The sequence below is a fragment of the Phlebotomus argentipes genome, unplaced genomic scaffold, assembly GCF_947086385.1.
Source record: "Phlebotomus argentipes unplaced genomic scaffold, Phlebotomus argentipes genome assembly scaffold_4, whole genome shotgun sequence".
NCBI classification, from domain to species: Eukaryota; Metazoa; Arthropoda; class Insecta; order Diptera; family Psychodidae; genus Phlebotomus; species Phlebotomus argentipes.
In genome coordinates, this window is record NW_026776174.1 from 8,174,341 (window position 1) to 8,195,231 (window position 20,891).

Genomic DNA, 20,891 nt, shown 5'->3' on the forward strand with positions numbered 1-20,891 from the left:
GTGGTTGTTGGCTCTCTACCGTTCGCCATCTGTTCGGCAAGTGGCCAAATTCAAAATATTTCCACTTGCGACTCTTCGGAGGCCACATGGAAGGAAGACTTCGTGCCTTTGCGCAATCCGGAGAGCGAGAGAGACTGCCGAGGCATCGTCGACGAGGGGACGAGGTGAGCATAACACATGGACGGAGCATAAGAGGAGAATCCACCAACACTGGGGTCTTCCACCACTCGCTCATCGCCAGGCGAGTCAGTACTCAGTTGAGTTCAGCCATCGATACGTGGACCGTGAGTGAATTAACGCTCCACTTCCGCCTGGGATTGCAGTGATTTAATCAGGAAGTGTGTAATTTGGTGAATCCCCGCGACTCTCTTTCGCTCATTGTCCGGCCCGCGGCTGGAGTGGCGCGATGTGGTGTGAATTTGTGGGCTGGTGTGAGAGATGCTGAAGGTGATGTCGGGTTACAATTGATTGAATAATGAAGAAGACACCACAAAAGACTCCCGAGGGGAGCACGGCATCGTGCACGGTGAACCTGGTGCTATTTGTGCTCTGTATCTCGTCCGTGGGCACTTCCTTCTATGCCAACTTCCGCCAGTCCATCCTCGAGGATCGCGTGCGGTACATCAACCAGCTGGATGACCGCCTCAGCGTGGTGGAGGCCAAGCTGCAGACCATGCAGCCATCAGCGGCCTTCGTAGAGCCACCCTTCGGGGACGTGGCCAGTGTGGTGAGGAAGCTGTCGCTGGAGGTGGCCGGAATCCAGAGACTGAGACGTGATGTGTCACACTTGAAAGTAACGCGTCAACAGCGTCAAACCGCAATTCAGCAAACGCCAGATTGTGTCTGCCCTCCGGGTCCGCCAGGTAAAAGAAACACTCACTATACACATTCAATTTCCTCCCAACTGAAGGGGGTGGAAAATCATTTCAAAAGCCACTCGGCCCTAACATTGTCAAATGGCATGGCGAGAGAATGGAAAACGAGTGAGAAAACTCAATTCAGAGTTAAGAGGGTGCGAAAGGAAGTCTAGTGACGAGGAGAGAGAGAGTGCGAGTGAGACTCTGGGAAAACCACAGAAGGAAAAAAGGAGTGAAAAATTGTCAGACGCGAGACACGTGCTTTAGATGGAAATTTACATTTCCGCTTTGGAGACGGGACCACATTGCACACATTGTGGGGAGAAAAGTACAATAAATCCTTGGAAGTTCTGAATAAGGCCAAACGCCTTCCCACTCGACTGAGTCGCTGGACTTTCGTTGGGCAGAGCACACAGACCCTTTGCCACTCACCGGATGCCTTCAATTAGCAACCAATCAAACGATCAAAAGCCACAATACTTGACCTCAAGTACTGTCGTGGGATATTTGCCGTGAGCTCTTGAATTTTCAAGCGGCCACTTGAATTGAAAAATATGTTAAACTGCGGTTCTCGGGTGATATGCCAAGCCCCAGTGCACTCCTAAGAGGAGACTTCAAAAGTTGGTCAGAGACTCTGGAAATTTTGATTTTCACACGATGTGACAATGCAATTCCTGCTCTAAACTGCCTAGATTCAATTTAGATATCTAAATCAGTCAGTAAATGCGTTTTATATCTGATTTTGCATTACATTTGCTAAAAATGGTACATGACACAATGTGTATGTGTATCTTTAACCAGGTTAAGCAACTTTATTTAGTTCTGCTCGCTTAACTCGACATTTTCAGAGTTTTGTGGTAAACTATTACGTGCAGACATTCACAAATGTCACAGACCATCGCTTTTCCTGCAACACTTCATATTTTTCGAAGGATATAAAATTTTCCCAACTCACTCTGAAAAACTTTTGAGAAAAACGAACTCCTGCTGAACGTGGAAGAAAATAGAGGAAAAAAAATTCCGCAATAACATAGAGAGCAGAGAAATTTGATGTACAACTGCAGTGATAAAAAACATTTCTCTTGGGCAAAATTACCCTTTAGATATGCATTAAATGGAATGGGCGGGGGCACATAAAACTATGCGCACTCACAAGCCAAATATGACTTTAAAACCAACAATAGCGGGTCATTAATGCTGAAGAGAACTTTTATGAGATGAATTCTCAATGCAGCGACGGAGGTTGTAAAAAATGCAATGTGAGATAGAGTATCATGACGTGTCACAGCTTTAATGCCTTTTTGATGGATATTCATCTGTCGGTGGGCCCAGAGGCGTGAAAAATAGGCGAAGAAGATGCGCCCCGGCGAAATGATGGAGAGCCGGGAAGAGTGGGATAAATTAGAATATCTGATGCCGTTCTCGGCAAATTCGACCAGACACATGAATTGTGTGGCATTCGCGTGGTAATGAAAAATCGTATTGAGACGGAATTTATTGTGCACTCCCCGTCAATAAATCAAAAAATACTCTGGAGGCACTCAAAAGAGTTCGAATTATTCATTTGCCATTGCCTCAATGGGTTGGGCGCATTTCACATTTCTTCCCTCATTGAATGCAACTTGAATGGCTGGAAACTAAATAAATATTATTTATTGGGTCATTTCACACAATAAAAGACACTTCGTATGAAATACTGGACTGCCGTCCAAATGCCAACCCCATTGTTGCCATCGATATTTTAAGTACTGTGTGGGTGTCTCATTGTTGTTTTATGCCTCCTCCAAGAGAGCCCTTAATAGTCCATAGAAGTCTTTCATGCCCCATTGAAATGCCTCCAATTTCAGTAGTTGCTTCAGTTTCAAAAAAGAAATACCCGAGACGGAGTCACGCGTTACATTGCGGCGGCACTGTTAGCCTCAATATCTGCATAAAAGTAATTATAAAAGCAAGAATAGCAATTTGTCAAAACAATGCTCACATTAAGAGCGTTGTATAAATAAGCGAATGAGGATGAAATGAATCCCATAACTCACATACGGAGCACACGGAGCAAATTACACCATCAAAATTTTAATTATACTTTGCTAAAATCCACACATACACATATATAGACGCCCCAATTGCTGAGAAGCATGAGCGGTGTTAAAATTTCATGTTAGTCGCCGCTCTGATGTATGATACAGAGAATATTTAGTGCACCATATTGCGGAAAATTCATTGTTTGCCACTCATTTCTTTTTTCACCTCCTTTCGCTCATAAATGACTCGTACAGCGAATTCACTGCACACGGAAATTGCATATGATTCACCCTTCGAATGCATGTATGTCAGTATTTTACTTCCTTCAAGTGTTCCTCCTCCAGAGCCTTTATACGTTCGTCAATACAGCTCAATGAAAGTCTAGGTAACAGTCTCTCTAGATAAAGAGAAGAAAGCTCTATCGAAAGTTCAACCTGTTGGAAGTTCTAGTATATTTTGATCAAACAGAAAATACCCAGAGAAATACTTCTTCAAAACTCCAGAATAGACTTTTTTCCCCTCAATAAATAATCCAATTCCCTCCTATTGAAGCACTCTTGCGTGTGTCTGGTCAGAGTCAATCACAGTCTGGTTCCCGGAATCATGCATTCGACTGCCTTGATAAATGAATGATGCATTTTCACAAAGATACTGGCAGAAAAGGTCAAAGAAAATGGCTTCAAGAGGAAAAAAAAACTATGGATAAGAGGCTATTCAGCACTCAATACTTTATAAGGTTGAATTGAAAAATTGCAAAAGGACTTTAGAATGAGAAAAACTCGGTTTTACTCGTTTACTTTTCATGACTTGCACTCACATGCAGGAAACATAATCACTGAAGCTGAGCAAAATCCTGTCAGATGTTAAGTCCTGGTGCAAATTGTATAACGCATGCTGGTCCTAAAGTGCCTATTGATCAGCCTCTCTCCGCCGTAAAAAGCCATCAGAGAGACACGCAATTACATTAATCTCAATCTCGGCCTATCGGAAAATTATAAGGGCCCTGAATGGGAGAAACCCAAATTGATGGAAGGGCCCTTAAGTGAGCAACGTTTGCGGGTAGATAAAAATTATATGAGCGTCTTTCATAACAAGAGGGTTGAGTCCCTTTTTTTGCCCGATTCCCTTGAAGACACATGGACAACTAATTCAACCGAATTATTGGAGAGATTATTTATCCTTCAGTCCGAGTCTCCCGCACCCCTCGTGCTCGCCCCCGATAAACACTCCCGGACAGTTTATTTACCATTTCATTAAGTGCCACAAACACGATGCTTGACAAAAATTGCTTTCACGACTGTTGCAAAAGCGAGATAGACGGCATGTGTGCGGCTGTTCCCCTAATGAACTGGAAAGTGGATTGAGTTTCAGGTTTGTCAACGCAACCCCACTCCTTTGGGCACCGTCATCACTGACTTACCCCTTTAGACAGGGGGCTTTATCTCAATGTGTGTGCTATTTGTTGGAGTGAAATCCACGAGAGGAGTTGAAAATGATTCATTTTGCCGCCGTGCGACAAAACCAACCCTTCGACAGACCGCAAGGGCGTGAGGAGATAGGGTGGCCGAAGGGCTGGGACTCCATTGCAAACAAAGGGTTGGAATTCTCGTTAAAATGATTTATCATTTTTAATACTCTCGATGGACTCGTCGTAACTCTCGCGCAACAATGCTTGGACTCGGGTCCCTTTTGAGCACCGATCCACCAATTTCCGCGCTCTCGATGCCTCAATCCATCAATAGGTAGACCCTGGATCCGGTAAAAGTCACGTCTTAATTTATCCGCCAGCCGATCAATAAATCACAACCACAAAAGTCCCTCCAACCGCCGAGGATTTCTGCTGCTTCTCGTCTCAAGAGGCGAAGAGATCGAACAAACTTTGTCACTTTTTCCAGCGTGTGTTTTTTATCTCACCCCCCCCGTCCTGCAGTCAAGCGGGGTGGATGTGAGACACACACAAAAAGAGCCCCAACAAATCCCCAGGTAACACTGCCAAGTGGGTGAGAAAATCACCGGAAAATGTCTATCACGGTAATACCTTCATTTTTCCTGTACTTCTCTCACGATACTTTAACGCTTCACACAGTTTTTAATCGGGAGCCTCACCCCGCACGGATAAAACTTTCCCTCATCAAATTTCGACGGGAGATCCCGATAAAAATGTTCAATTAAACTTTTATCCAGTTTAATTTCATCCCCATCATCAAACGGGAGTCTCTCAGGGATGTTGTTTTTTTTTCATTTGGCGCATCAGGGTCGAATCAGGGACGAGAGTGAGTGCAAGGAGAGAAAAGAAGTCAAATGGTTAGAAGCATCGAGAGCTAAATTACTCGAAAGAGTATGCAAAAAAGCCAGCGCTATCGCGTGGAATCTGTAAATCTCTCTCAATGCCATTGGAAGATGATGACATGTTGGCAGAAGAATGGATGAAAGTGGGGAGGAAAAAATATGCAAATTTTTGCATTATTCACCAGGAATACGACTTTGGCTATGAATATCATTAGGCGCCGTGCAATCCGCTAAAAGCTCCCTAAATGCATTGATATTTATTGAGATGCTCTTGCGAGAATGCACAGAAAAAAAACGAGAAAAACCATCAATCATCGACTCGTTGGAAATCTCTGGGTTACATTTGCGACTATATGCAAGATGTGGAATTGCAGTCGCTTCGGAACCTCGAAATAGCGCGAAACACACTGCCATTAGTCACACAATCAATTTTATATAATTCACCAATATATCCCTCGTGACGATGATGTTGTCACTCGGCATTAGTCGCTTATTTCGCTGCCCTGCCGCGATGCCAGTGAGATGGTGATGAATGGGGCAAAGTTGAAAAACTATTGCAGATAAAGGGCGCTTACCACCCACTCCTCCAGCTCACATTTTAGCCCCCCAATCGGCTTGACACCATATTTATTTCTCGCCAGAGTCTTTTCTTTTCCCTCCTTGCCAGTCACCCTGGCAGTGCTTATTTTTTGCTCACCGTGCACTTTATCACAAACTTCCAGCCAAGTGATTTCAGCCAAAATAGAACCACCCACCCGAGGCACCCCGTCCGCGTGATATTTGTATTCAGTGTGACGTTTGATGTATTGTATATTGAACTTTGCTCTCCCACGTCTGACAAAGAGCATGAATCCATGGCTTTTTTTTCTACACCACCCACACCACATCGCCTTCGCCTGGCATCGTCTGGGGAGGCGGAAGAGCGCCCAAGGAGGGACAAAGGAGCGACTGGCGTGCCACCACGTCAGTCTACCATGTTCTGAGCCATGTTCTCAGTTTCGGGACGAGGGATGAGACGCCAATTTACATTTTATTGTCATCATTATCATTTTCATATGATCAAAAGTGCACTCGTAGTGCACAATGTAAATTATCCGCACAGTCATTCCCGTATTATTAACGCACATATTTTACGATTTACGGGGTGAAACTCCACGCCAGTCACTAATCAGCTGCACTGAGAGAAGTCCCGAGGGAGACTCGGTGGCAGAGTTGAGATCACAGACTTCTTAATGAATATTACATGCGAATAGTGATTTCCAAGGGGGACATAATATACCTTAAATCTAGAATATTGAAAACTTCATTCACTCCTGAACACATTTGAAGACATTTTTTATCAGTTTTAGGCTTCTTCCTCGTTAGAAACCTTCCAGAAACTTATTTCAAAAATTTCAAAAATTCAGAAATTCAAATTTAAAAAATAACACAGAAAAACAATATAAAAGGAAAATATTTTTATAGACAAAATATATTTTTTTAAATGTCTCAATTTGTTGAAACAAAAGCTTTTGCATTGCAAATATTCTCAAAATATATTACCACTTCCGATCACAATATCTACCCCTTGGTGATTTCAGGGAAATCTAGACTTTCTCACCGATCTAGAAACATCATCAACTCTGTTCGTGACTAAAACAGAGGAAGAACAACATGCGAGATTAAAAAAGGCACTTTTCCACGACAATCATTCATTTATCATCTGAGTGTGGCATCAATTTTATGAAATATGACAGTCTCATGTTTGCCCAGGACAAAACATGGTGTAAGAGATGCCCACGAGCCAAAGCGAATATTGTGGGCAAGAAGTCATATCGCGTCTCGCAGCTTTTTTCCCATCTTGTCACTGAACATGTTCTGACACACATTCCATCCTCTGCAGACTTCTCGAACACGCATCCGATCTGCATTTATCGGCAAAATATTTAAATATGTCTCTTGTGAGAGAACATTTGTCGCCTCGTGTACTCATCGATATTCCTGGCGGAGTGTCGATGGCATAAATTCATTTCAGATGGACTTCTCAGAGTCATTGGATTGATGTGGAATTGAGATGAAAAGTGAAAGAGATCTTGTCAATTTCGTCTTGACGGATAAATTTATACGGATGAGTTCAGGGAACTCACCAACTGGGACGGAGTTTCTTGGACAGAGTCATTAATCAGCCATTAATTATTCAGCTTGATAATTGAGTAGCGAAGGAGAGACGTTCAAATTAAATGCCTCGCAAGTTGACGAACACCACTTGAAAAGTTGTAAGTCTCTCTGTCTGGAGTCACCTGGAATGAAATTGAGAGGAGAGAGAGAAAAAAAAGCTGGTGAATCATGGAAAGGAATTTATTTAATCTTCCTCTTTTTTCCATCCTCATTCAATTTCCAACCCCATAAGCCTGCACTGAAAGGTAGCAACACTAAAGGGGTAAATAAAATAGTCTGTATGGGAGATGTAATTTGTAACTGTCACATTGAATAACATTTTCTCTTATGGGGACTTTTCATTCGGCGTCGTTGAATAAAAAAGGCAGTCACTCTCCTTAACTTTCTGTGTGGATGAGTGATTGAAGTGGAGGGTAATGTTTTCATTTCAGAAAACATTAATTTGCATTAAAAGGTGCGCACTCTCCTGCCCAAGGATATTTTCCCCATACTTAACTCCGAATTACATGGGATTATTCCGAGGAAGTGAGTTTTTTCGACGCGCCACTGAGAAAATGGTTGAATAAAGTTGATTGAAAATTCCGATCTGCGTATATTATCCCGACTTTTCTACCTGGTATTTAACAATCAGCGAGTGGTGCGACGGGGCAGAATTAGGAGCTTAGACGCGCGATGGTGAGAAGAGCAGGAAGTTCGATGATGGCACAAAAGAAGTGACTGAAGATGAGAGCAAACATTTTTCGAGGATTAAAATTCAATGAAAAGAAATGAGAGTTACGACGTGAAAGACGCCGAAGGTGGGATTGAAAGGGAATCAAATTGAATTTCGTGGTGCATGATGGAAAACCTACAACGGCAACAGTCTTCTTGATGATGCTATTGATGGTGTGACGGAAGCTTGACGATGTGATACTGCTTGGGCACCAGCGACCTCTCCACCTGATAATGAATTCAATTGAATTTGAGGAGTTTACATATGGAACATCCTTCGATACACACATTTTGATTGGATTTCATTTTCGCAAGTCTCCCCAAACTTCTGGCCTCACCACCCGCACGCAAAAATGCTATGTTCAATTTTCAGTACACGCTGCTGTGGTGCGCCTCTTTCCCAACAGAGTTGTCTGACACATATGGAGTCATTCCCACACATCATTTAAATAATTTCCTATGGCACAGAGATGAGTTTCCTCCCAGCGCCACGAGTTTTCGGCAACCCCCAGAAACCGAGCCATTCACCCAAAAACCAACGCCCCCTCGAAACAGTCTTTTTCCCCAAATGGCGGAGCGACTCAGATGGAAAATGTGTTTCCCATCCCCGCATGGAAATTATTGCCACTTCTTCCGTGGAGTTTGGGGGCATGTTGAAAACCCATAAGGAGGAGGGAAAAGTTTATATTACAATAATATTCCGTGGACCAAAAAGGGCCAAAGAAGAGTCAAATGTGTGCGATTTGCATAGCAGAAAGTTAATGATGCGAATGGTTTAATGCTCTTTTATAAGACATACTCCGCCTTTAGCTCGTGATACTCGAGCAAATCTTTATGGAGGAGAATTAAAATTAATACCCATGCAAAGATTGCATGACTACTCCAAGGCACTTAATGCCGATGAGGAATGTTCGGGTGAGAATTTTCACTGGGATGTGTGAAAATTTCCTCATGTTTCCACTTTTCCCACGAATAATCATAAAACTTTCGAGAATTGTTGGCCACAAAGTTGAGAGTGTCTTGCAGGCAAGATCTCTCAGAGCAGCCTTTCTTCATTTACTTGTTCGCGTTGTGTTTTTACGAAATTTTCCTTGACTTGAACCCCAATAATTACGCTCAGAGTCACTTTAGCGTATCTTGTACTCAAAGCTTATTGGTGTCTCCTTTTAGTGCAAAAGCAAATCACCATGCAAAGCCTATTTCTGTAGGCGAATGGAAACCTGCCCATTGATGTTTAATAACTCAATATATATGTACTTCGTTGCAGATTAAGACAGTACGCAGAGTGAACAAATTGCCACTGATAATTGCTACGCTTAATAGAGAAACCACTTAATGCAAGATTAATTTCAATAAATTGCTTATTCACCAAATTGATTTTGCACTCTCTCTCTCTCATCCAATGGCGCGCTGGAAAATCTCTTGCTTGATAAATCCAAAAGGCAAAATTGCACGAAGCTATTAATTCAGGGTTGAAGTAATTTGCTTGTCAAATAGGAAGAGAATTGATAAACTATTCATGGTTATATTGTCTTGAAGTGGCGTGGAGTTTTCGTGCAAAAATCCTCATGGAAGATGAAAAGAGCTGAGTGAGTCCTGAAGCGCCTTGAAGAGCAAATATTGAGAAGATGCTCAGCATTTAACGTTGTTGTATAAGCAAATAATTTATTGTGTCGTATACAGTAGAATAATGCTCAATTGTACCTCACTCTTCCTCGGGAATTTATGGTGTCCTGGAGAGTCTCTTGCCAGACAATGGAATCTTAAATTATTTCGTTGCATATTATCATGAAGACATTGATAATGATCCGTAATTATGTGTGTTCTCGGAGCATTTTGCCAGCAAATGAGGCGAGAGAGGTTGCCTGAGTCATGGAAGAATCGAAGGCACGAGATTGCGGCTCTTGGTCCATTCTTCTTCACCATCTTCGCGACTGATCGTTAGCGCTGAGCAATCAACAGGGCGCATTTTTTGGCTGCAGCCGCGGACATCAAAAGAGCAGTTGAAAGTAGACAGAGGGGCATGAGCCAGGCATTTACCTAAATGCATGTAGGAGCTATCATTTAAAACACTAAAGCTGATAAATGATGACTTTCAGTAATCAATTTCTGCCTCAATTGAGAGGGTCAAAGTGTTTACACTCGCCCAGGAGATTCAACATCAAATACAAGAGATGATAATTGCTCAGCCATAAATATTCTGCATTTTATGATGCGAAATGGCTTCAAGTGCGTCTCAGCTCTCCACTCAAATTACCAAGTTCACTTCATACGGAAAAAAAGTTATTATTTCAAGAGTGTCTGTGTGCCTTTCACTTCCCACGTCTTCGGGCTCCTCCGGAGTAACTTGAGAAAATTCTTTCGTCCTCTAATGGGGTTGCTTTCCACTCCCGACCTTTTGATGTTGGCTTACGGAATGTTTGTCGCATGCCACTTGACACCGACGTTCTGTTGCCGTGGCGGCAGCCCTTTTAGGCTCAGCTTCAACCCGTGCCATCCCTCTAGGAATGTCGAGTGACAGGCGACTGATGTGAGGTGAAACTCGAGGCAGAGGCACGTCCGACTCGTTAGCGAAGCCTCCGTGAGTGGCTTCGGCAAAGAGAGTCTCCATCGCGAGGAAAGGAGCCGGAAATGGCCCATAAATCCTCAACGTGAATGGAGCGCATTTTTCTCCGTCACACAAGCGCTGCATTTGACGTCAAAGAACAACGAATTCGCGGGATGATTCGCGAAGGCCGACCAGACTGTAGCCCGGGAGCCTCTGAGAGTGTCCTGGGGTGAATTCTGGGCGAGTTGTTCGGCTGAATTTCACGGCACTTGGCCGCTGATTCGCTGTCAAGAGCAGCCGCCGAATTGGAGCATTCTGTATGGCCTCTGAGAACTGTTCTCAATTGCAGATTTGCGCTTCTGGGAAAATCCCGAAGTAAATATCCTGGAAAATGCTTTGAGGGCTTTGAAGGAATTGCTGAGAAATTGACTGAGAGAACCTCCAGGAGACATAACAATCGCGGAACCATCTCTTGCTGAGCAGTTTTCACCTTCTCGCTAATTGTTCCGTTTTCCCGGAAAGCAATTAAGACTGTTGAAAATCGTCTGAGTTGTCGTCTTGAGAGTGATCTCATGCAAATGCCTTTGAAGGAGGAAAAATTGTGTTTTTCGAGTAGATATGTGACTGGAACCTCTTTTCGTTGTTGGGAAGAGAATCTCTTCGCGATTCATTGAATAAGAAGAGTGCAATCAACCGGACAATCTCAAGAAATTCATCTCAAGGCTGATGTAATTAATTGGAATTCGTCGTTAGATTCTTGATCAATTTCCTTCCAATCCAACGACACGTCTTCGAGATGCAATTGCAAACCTCTTCAATCATCAGCGAATTCAGGAGGATGAAATTCAGAATCTTGGACAATTCCTCACGCCTCCGTGAAGGAAAGGGAGATTCGTGATCCATCGCATGAGCGATGAGAAGTTGCGCCACTTCTGGGACTGCCTTGGCTGCGGAGAGGCAAATTAATGGATTAGCATTCCGGCGCGAGAGACACAACTATTCCATTACGGACGCGCTAAAAATCCATCCATCGCGTTTGATTTAATTGATTTATCGCCGGATTCTGCGACACTAATTCACAGCGCAGGACAAATCGGTAGAGCGACAGGTGATGCCGCCGACCAGAATCTCAAGACTTCGTTCTCCAGACATCGCTTCTCATTAAACACGCAACACTTTTCAGGCGAGATGAATGCTCTTGGGTGGGATTATGATGGAGGAGACACTTTGAAAATATACGAGTGTCTCGCAAATTAAAGCTCACTTGAAGCACTGGAAGAATTATGAACAAGGCGTTCTACAGTGTGTGGCAACGAGAACGCAACGGGGACTTTGGGAAATTCCCTTATGTGATTATAATATACTCACTCTCTCTCTCTCTCAAGTAATATTTGGGTTCACTTCACAAACGCCACATGCATTAATTGAGTTGAAATATGTGGGTGGATTTGACGACAGTTTGAGGAACAAGAGTCGACAACTCAATCTTTTCGTTGCTCCGCAGCAAACCTCTTTTGCCACCAACATTGTAAGATGGTGTGAGCTGGAAAAGAGCTACAATTTATTTATCTTTCATGTGGGTGCATCTTTATTGTTATGGAACACTCAGTCGAAGCCACATTTTTTGCCGCCTTTCTCGTTCTTCCGCTCAAATCTGTTGGCAGGAGACAAAGTGCGATCACTTTCGTCAGTGGGTGTTTCTGTTAATTAACATTCCTCCTCCCCCCTCAGAATCTGCGTGTGTAAAATTGCGTGTTGTTTATTTACACGATCATCGCCAGCTACCTACACGCGGGTATTTGACCGAAAAGAGGAGCAGAGTTGATGGGAAAGATGAAAATATATTAATGGAAATAGTGCAGAATACAAGTTTTTCAAGAAATCGTTTGAATTATAGTTTTAAAATCACTCTAAAGCACAATGTGTGGCTTTCATCAAGCAGTGTTCAATCTTTAGTCTGGAACTCTCTAACTCTGTTCTGCCGTTCTCACCGTTCTTCTCTTTGCATCCTGCCGTGTAGTTTTGGCCATAGCAAAACTGCCGACCGGTGCATGACAGCATGATCGATCTGTGGTTGCCGTAGTGGCAATTGCGAGATGCGTCATTGGACATATCCATGGATTTATGTGCTAATTTTTGTGAGTCTCAGCAGCTCCAATAGAATTGTTTATTTTTAGTGTGGGTATTGAAAAAGAATTTTATTGCATTGTCGCGACACAATCATAAATAAAATCACGTTTAAATCTGATTAATTTGTTTCATCCGCTCCATGCGCATTTGCTAGTGCTATCCAATGTGATATTGTTTTGTCCGCAGGACCAAAACTATGCTGTTTGAGGGGTGGACAGTGGCCGAGAGGGCGCATGGCTATATATCATTGGGCTTTCAACGAACCCTCGCACTCTTTTCCCATTCATACCATTTATCTGTTTATGTTTCATTTTGGACTCGGGAGCGATTCTTGCAGCCGCTGACAAAACATGGCACTCACGTTGTATGGGAAAAACGATTGAAAAACAGCACAAATGCGTTCAACTGGCACGAGAAAGAGGAAAAAATATATAGATTTATAGGGATATTTTTGGTCATAGCATTTGAAAGATAATAGAGTATAATGCAAGATGAAAAGAAATTTTATTTATACTATTTCGCCACTCAGTTTTAATCACCAGCGTTTCTCCTCTCGTTTCAGGACCACCCGGAAAGCGAGGGAAGAAGGGCAAAAAGGGCGATACAGGAGATTCAGGACCAGCTGTAAGTGAAACTCTTTGCCGATATCGAGACTCACGTACGATTCCAAACTCCGGTGGTTATCTAAATTCCGAGAAATTTAATTGGCTCGTGATTTATTTGATCCCGATGGAGCTCTCGGGTAATTTGGAGCCTCCACCACTTTTTATCAGACCCCTTTTTATTGTTTGATTTACAGGGTCCCTCAGGCCTCAATGGTATTCCGGTACAAGATTTCCACTCACTCTCCTCATTCGCACACATTTTCACAGTAATAGAGAGAATCCCTCTAAGTGGGAAAGCGGCGAAAATAGTCGTTTTCACAATTGCTTTCGATTCAGCAGAAAAAGTTGAAAGAAAGTGCTGAGCATTTAAGTCACACAAGCATGAAAAGATGAGGACAAATAGCGTCATCTGACATGGAAAACTAATAGAGTACTTTGCATCCATTACATCCATCCATTCTCATTACGATTCACGGTGAAAAATTATCCCGTGGCAGGACTTCACCATGGGTGTGCAATTATTGTAAAAGAAACCCCTGTTTGTCGCAGTCAATTTAGATTGGGGATGAAGTCTTCCCTCTTCCTTGGCAAAAGATGAATTCCTATGTATAAAGGAAAAATCCCCCTTTATTATCTACACTGTGTGACTGTCGTGATGGACTAGACATAGAATACAGTGATGGTTTGCCAGTAAATTGCGTCATAACTATATGTTTACTACTAGATATTATATTGAAAGACTTTCTCAATACAAAATTATTGAATGTTTTCAATTGGTTTAAATTAGCAATATCAAAGTATTGCTTTCCATTTACACGATTGCAATAAACAATACAAAATATGTATCTTTATGAATACATAATGCTCTTTATGCAATTTATTACAACTTTGTGGGATTTAAATGCACTCTCCCGTAATTAATTAATCCAGAATGTTTTGCATTATAAATAATTTCTCATTTTCTCCATCTCCGACATCTCTCAAGGCGGGTATTTAATTTATTGATCGATGTGTTTAATATTCAGAGTATAATTTAGGGTGAATGCCACTTCATTAGTGAATGACACTCAGAGAGGCGAAGGAGAACTGGAGAGACTGAAAGAATTCACCCTGAGAGGAAAAAATTGTTTTTAAATCTCCGTGATATCAGGAGGTGCCCTCGAGGGAGTTCTCTTTTTTATGAAACATTTTTCTTGTGTGTATCAAATGACGAGAGGACGAGGAGCTGGGCGTGTTTTTCAATAATTTGCCTCTCAAACACGAGCAAGACCGAGAGCCATTTCATCCTCCACAGGGCAATAATAACAATAATAATGGTTACATCCCAGAGCATTTGCCAAAATTTTAATCAAACCCAACAATTTTCGTGCCAACAATGAAGTTCTGCACATAAATTCATCGATACGCCAACCATTGAGCAATATTCACCCGAAAATACACATGAGACTCCATGGCTCTCCTTCTGCTGCCAGCAAATAAATGAAATTGTGTCACTGAATGGTTTCAATTAATTTATTTCATCTCTCTCACTCTCTGCTTTTTTCTCACCACTCGTAAATATTTTATCATTATTTGACATGGGACAATTGGAATTCTTGTGGGCGTTGCACGCTGTGGAATTTTATTTTATACACTCAACTCATGGCAGCAGAAATTGCAATATAGAGCTCTAAAAAATTTTCCCTCTTCTCTCGAAGTCCATGACAAATATGTCCCACTTGCAGTGTGCCAATGTTGGTGAAATTCATTTATGAAAAGTCACTCACTCTATTGGGGTTCAAAATGAGCTTGTATGTCGCTTTTCAAGTCACCAATTTGAGAGTCAAAGCTGCCATTCACACACATTCTCTCCTATCGTTGATGTCCTTCTGCTTGCACTCATTCACACTCATCATGCAGGGACCAATAGGCCTGGACGGACCGAAAGGAGAATCCGGAGCACCAGGATCGAAGGGTCAAAAGGGTGATCTGGGTGCGCTTGCCTTCGACATCTTCTCGTCGAAGGGACTGAAGCGATCAGTGACGACTCTGCGAGGCGGCTCATTGGGATACGCGGAGATTGTGGCTGTTAAGGGCGAACCAGGTGCGCCAGGACCACCCGGAGAGCCTGGACCGCCAGGACAAGCCGGCGTTCCCGGGGACGACGGGAAGCTGGGGCCCGCCGGAGCGATCGGGCCACCAGGAGAGAAAGGCCAAACCGGAGAAATTGGAGCGCCAGGATCGCCTGGACCGAAGGTTAGTATCCTTGCTCTAAGAATTGCGCTAAAGCCTAAGATAAAACATATGGAGTTCATACATCATGTGGTCTCGAAAGATACATCTTCTTCGATGTTCTTCTCTCATGAATCATGCATTGTAGGGTGAAAAAGGTCAAATCGGTTACAGAGGGGTTCCAGGATATCCAGGGATGCCGGTACGTTAATTTATCATTTAAAGAGTGAAAGAACGACTTAAGAATGTGAGTCCAGTCAGGGACACGAGAGAATGTTTAAATTGTAATTAGTTCTATTATGTTTATCTTTCGATCTCACAACATAAACAGGGTCGACCCGGATTTAAAGGTGAACGCGGTCCAATGGGATGGAGAGTAAGAAATTCTATCATTTATGAAAATAATCTTATGTAAACAGAAAAACTCCCCTTCTTATCCTTCTCTCTCACTTGAGAACTTGACTTTGCTCTTTGTACAAAATCCTCAATGGGATGGAAAGAAAGAAAAAAAAACTCCTAACAATACAAGAATGTTAAATTAGTTTTCTTAGGTATTTTGGTGATTGGCGTATGATTTCTGAATACTAATGCAATGGAACCAGAGTTGGAAAACGGGATCGCAGAGTGATTTTACAGATAGGTTGAAGATTCACTATTTAAGTGAGTCTTAAGCTCTGCATCTCAAGTCAGATTTGTATATATTCAGAGCTAGGTTTAGTTTTCTTCTCAATTTTTATCTCTTTTCGCGGACAATTCCAACTCTGGTGTTCGAGTTCTTTCACTCACTTCTCATTCTCTTGTGTCTCACACGATTTCTCATCTTCATTTCATCCATAGTGCAGTGCATTAAATTTTTATTGTATATCTACCTTCATTGCCGTGGTGTTGGGGAATTGAGATGCAGCTGAGGACGTTTGGACGCGAGGCGATAAAACTTGTCTCTTTATTGCCATTGCAGGGTGACAAAGGGGATCGTGGCATTGTGACAACAATCAGCAGCGATCAGTTTCCGAATGGCATCATCGAGGGTCCGCCGGGACCACCTGGACCGCCAGGAGAGCCTGGGGCCAAGGGTGACCGCGGCGAGGCCGGACCTGTCGGACCACCGGGTGGCAAAGGACCTCGCGGGAAGCGCGGCAAGCGGGTGAGTTTAGTCTGTAATTAGATCATCTCCGAGTTAATTGAAATATTCATCCATGTTGGCAATTAGTCCACCAAAGTGCTTTTAGTCCAGAACTGTCCCCAGCCCTGGGGCTCCTATGCACAAGAGAGTGAGAGAGAGGGAGACACTCCACCAAATTAATTACCAACACAATCTGGTGGTATCTCTTTAATTATCTCCATAGTTGGCCCGAAGGGCGGAGAGATATTAACAGGGTGCCCCGCTCGAAAGTTTGGGTCGTCCTCCACCCAAGTAATATCACAAAACAGCATAATTCCCTGCGAACAATGCGTGATTTGTTGCTCATTGTCTGCCCGCCCCAAAACTGTATATGCATGAATTCGCCGTATGCCCGCCAACAAGCCGCACAGCTCATTTTGCGAATTATTCTGTGTATATTTCCAATTATCAAATCCTGTTGGCAATCCTATTCAGGACCCTCATGCATGCATTTTTCAGTCGTATTCCTGAGTTCAAACACATTCAACCATAGTGACTAATTGCCACAGTTTTGCAGCAACTTCAAAAGGCATCTCCGATGATTAATTAGCCGCGAACCATTGACAAAATGTTCGACTGAACAGACAAACACGGGCATTCAATGTTATTCAATTTGAAAATATAATTCCTCTATTGATGCGGTTATTTTTCGAAAAAAAATACTATGGAGAGACCATCAAAAGCAGTGATTGAAACCGGAATATGATTTTCCTCATGAGTCAATGATTCGAAATTGGGGTTAATGACGGATATTTTCATTGAAAATGTCAATTAATACTTATATCAGGAATTTAAAGGGGGAATTAATACTCAACTTCAACCCAGCAATGAATACTTGCCACTAATTTTAAGTACTTTTTATGGCTTTCCGAAACTTTGCCCTTCATTTAATTGCCACCCCCTCTCCTCCCTCTTCACCATCTAAACTGCTTGGCAAAGTATCTGGAAAGTAATTAAATACGAGTTGCATTAATTGAAAAATTTTCATGTACAACCCCATTGACTGTGCAGAAAAATAAAAATTCCTCTGCCGCAAAAAGTGCAGCACAATTGCAAACTCACCCTCTAATTGCTGTTGAAGTCATTTTTGGATAAAGTTACCCAAGCCATATCAACGCCACACTCCAGCTGAACTGCCCCAGGCCAATAAATCGCTGTGCCACCCTCAAAGAGTTTTCTGCATTGTTGTTGGTTTCTCCGCTCGCGAACGGTGGAAAGTTTTGTAATTAGTTCATTGTGTAAAAATAGTTGGAAAACATATTGTTATACAATTTTTAGCATGCTCCCAAGAGCCCACGTTTCCCAGTCAACACTTCCCACCCCACGCCCGATGGCGTAATCCTCGGGCCTTTGCTGAAAGTATCGCAAAGAGATTACAATTTGCTTTCTCTCCTCTCTTTCACTCGTGGGACAATTAGATAGGGGCTGGCAAGGAGGAGGTGGATTACGATGATCCTGTCACGGTGCTGAGAGGTCCACCAGGGCCACCAGGACCGCCAGGACCGCCGGGATTCCAGGGCAAGGACGGATTGGCCGGACAGAAAGGCGACCGCGGCCAAGTCGGTGAACCCGGCTCTCTTGGTCCGCGCGGATTGGACGGTCTGCCCGGAGAGCCTGGCATTGAAGGACCGCCGGGATTGCCAGGATATCAAGGCCCTGCAGGCGAGAAGGGCGAGAGAGGCGACATCGGACCACCCGGCCTCATGGGCCCACCCGGACTGCCCGGTCCGCCAGGCTTCCCAGGACCCAAAGGAGACAGAGCCGAAGGTGTTCAACCCGAATACGTAAGTCCACATTAATTACTCTATCATTCCTTCATCAACCCCTTCTTCCGATTTGACAAGTCCTCAGCCATGGCTCGATAATTTGTAACTGCCAGAAAAAATTAAGTCCTCTGATGCGTGGGACAAATTGCTGAGATAAATCATCAATTATACGAGACAGTAATTCTCCTCTCCCTCGGTGGACATTTCAGAAATTGAGAAAAATGAGGAGAAGACAAGACGATCGGATGTCAGATGCTCCATCACGCACAAATGTCCACATCGAATACGTAAGTCTCTTAGATAAATATGCTGAGTGCGGAGTGAGAGCCTTGATTGTCTTTGGCAGTTGCGTGGCCCGCCCGGACCGCCGGGGCCGCAGGGAGTTCCCGGGCACACTGGGCAGCGAGGAGAGCGCGGCGCAGACGGCCGGAAGGGGGACTTGGGGCCGAAGGGCGTGAAGGGTGATCAAGGTAAGACGAAGGATGGCACTTGACTTGAGAATGCAAACTAACCTTCTGCCAAATAGGCCCAATGGGACTGCCCGGACCCATGGGAGTGATTGCCGATGCCGACACCATGACTCCAATGCGTCGACGGAGCTATCCTGGTTGAGTTTAATCAACCGTGCGAGTGAGGGAAAACTAACAGAGCCACAGCCACAGTGTCAGTGGGAAACTAATGGAATCAACGGGCGATAAGGGGGAAAATCTGTCGATGCAGTGATAAATGAAAAACATATGGAAATTCACATATTGTCACGGGTTCTTATTTTCTCTTTACATAATAAATGTGATTCGACTGTAGATTGTTAAGAAAAAAAAACATGATCGTGAAAATAGAGAGACTCATGCGACGAAGGAATCTCACAGGCAAAGTTTTTCCCAGTATTCAGTGTTTCGTTGTGTTCATTGTCCAAGCGTAAAAGAATTATAAATGAAGAGAAAAAGATGAGATGAAGTAAAAACTCAGATGATTTGACGAGGAGAGCAAAACCAGAAAGATTGAAGTTTAAATGTAACGAATAGACGTAAGAAATCTCAATGTATACATTCATAAATCGTATTTGAAGGTATGGAGAAACTTACTTATTTATAAATTATATACTCTTAATAATCTTCTACTGAATCATACAGTCATCGATTTGTATCATTTGTAAATAAATACAGATTATACAGTGAATAACGCGCTCATCTGCATTTTCATTTGTACGCCTCGCATTTTCCCACCAATAGACTTTCGCGTTCCTCAGGGATTTTTATTAAAATACCGGGAACGCGAAAGGGGCGGTTCATCGAATGCTAATTGTTTCCACCTTCCCCCAGGATGACAATCGCGAGATGAATTTCATCACAAGGATGGAGGGAAAGTTCATTACTTTCTCACTGCACATAAAGTGCCGAAACTTCCTTTAAACGCCCATTTTCAATTCAATTTACCTAGAAATGTCTATTGCTAATAATTGAATTCAACAACCTTCATAATGAATTTCCATTGAGCTAATTTAATTCCTCAAGTAACTGCCGTCTAAGCGGAATTCTCTTGCAAATTTCATGTGTTTCTTGGAAAATCTGCGCAATATATTTCTGAGAATATTCATGCAAATCCACACGAAGATCCGAGACAATTTTAATAATTTATACCTCCACAGCAATAGAGCACTCCCAATAAGGAACTCTCTCGGGCTGAATCTCCCCTAATACTTGCATTATATCAAATTCTCTTTGGCAAGTGCGCACTGAGCGGGTTGAATCCCAAGTGGGTTGAATTTAATTTCAGTTCCGCCACATATATGTAAATTTTTATTGTAGATTTATTCATTGGGGCACATCAATAAATTCCACCCGTTCGAACGTAGCCTGGGTGGACCCTCGCGCAATATATCAAGCCCCGACATCAAACGATAATGATACAATTATTTCCAGGGACAGAGTCGCTGTTGAGCTGGACAGTCACTTTTTCCGGTGACACTGAGGGTGAAAGAGATGTTGGGGAAGATGAATGTGGTGGAGATCAAATGTCGATATGTTGCGTCCCTCCATTTGGAACGACATGAAACAACAAGCCAGGGTCGAATTTGCAGCGAGTGCATTTCATCCAGTGCATTGCTGGGGAGAATTTTGAGCTGCTGTTTGATTTTTTAAAGGTGAAAAATGCTTGAAAACGCACGAATTCGTGAACTAGATTTTTGCTCACGGAAGAAATATCTCACATGTCTTTCATTCTAAATCGAGACGATAAATGGTTGGGTGCAGCGCATCGTAAACTGTCTGCGAACACCGTGAAAGAGTCTGTGACGGGCGGCATGGGTTGACGGGGAACAATTTACAGCGTCCACGAGTATATCATTTTTCAGCAGTGCCTCGACAGTCCGGGAAGCAAGACAAGATGAAATCATGATACTTTTGCTAACATGAGAGCTCTGCGATGCATTAC

The 20,891-nt window shown here is 43.1% G+C and overlaps 1 protein-coding gene across 1 annotated transcript in view; it reads left to right on the forward strand.

Annotated features, from left to right (window-relative positions):
* Positions 1 to 274: 274 nt before the first annotated feature.
* LOC132258409 (uncharacterized) overlaps positions 275 to 20,891 on the forward strand; it is a 97,174-nt gene continuing 76,557 nt past the window's right edge. Inside the window, exons 1-9 of the mRNA XM_059755734.1 lie at positions 275 to 863; positions 13,277 to 13,338; positions 13,514 to 13,540; positions 15,219 to 15,554; positions 16,489 to 16,674; positions 18,111 to 18,476; positions 18,668 to 18,745; positions 18,805 to 18,928; positions 18,985 to 19,065. Coding sequence (XP_059611717.1) covers positions 476 to 863; positions 13,277 to 13,338; positions 13,514 to 13,540; positions 15,219 to 15,554; positions 16,489 to 16,674; positions 18,111 to 18,476; positions 18,668 to 18,745; positions 18,805 to 18,928; positions 18,985 to 19,065 — 1,648 coding nt within the window. The 5' untranslated portion in view covers positions 275 to 475. The remainder of the gene's footprint in view (positions 864 to 13,276; positions 13,339 to 13,513; positions 13,541 to 15,218; positions 15,555 to 16,488; positions 16,675 to 18,110; positions 18,477 to 18,667; positions 18,746 to 18,804; positions 18,929 to 18,984; positions 19,066 to 20,891) is intronic.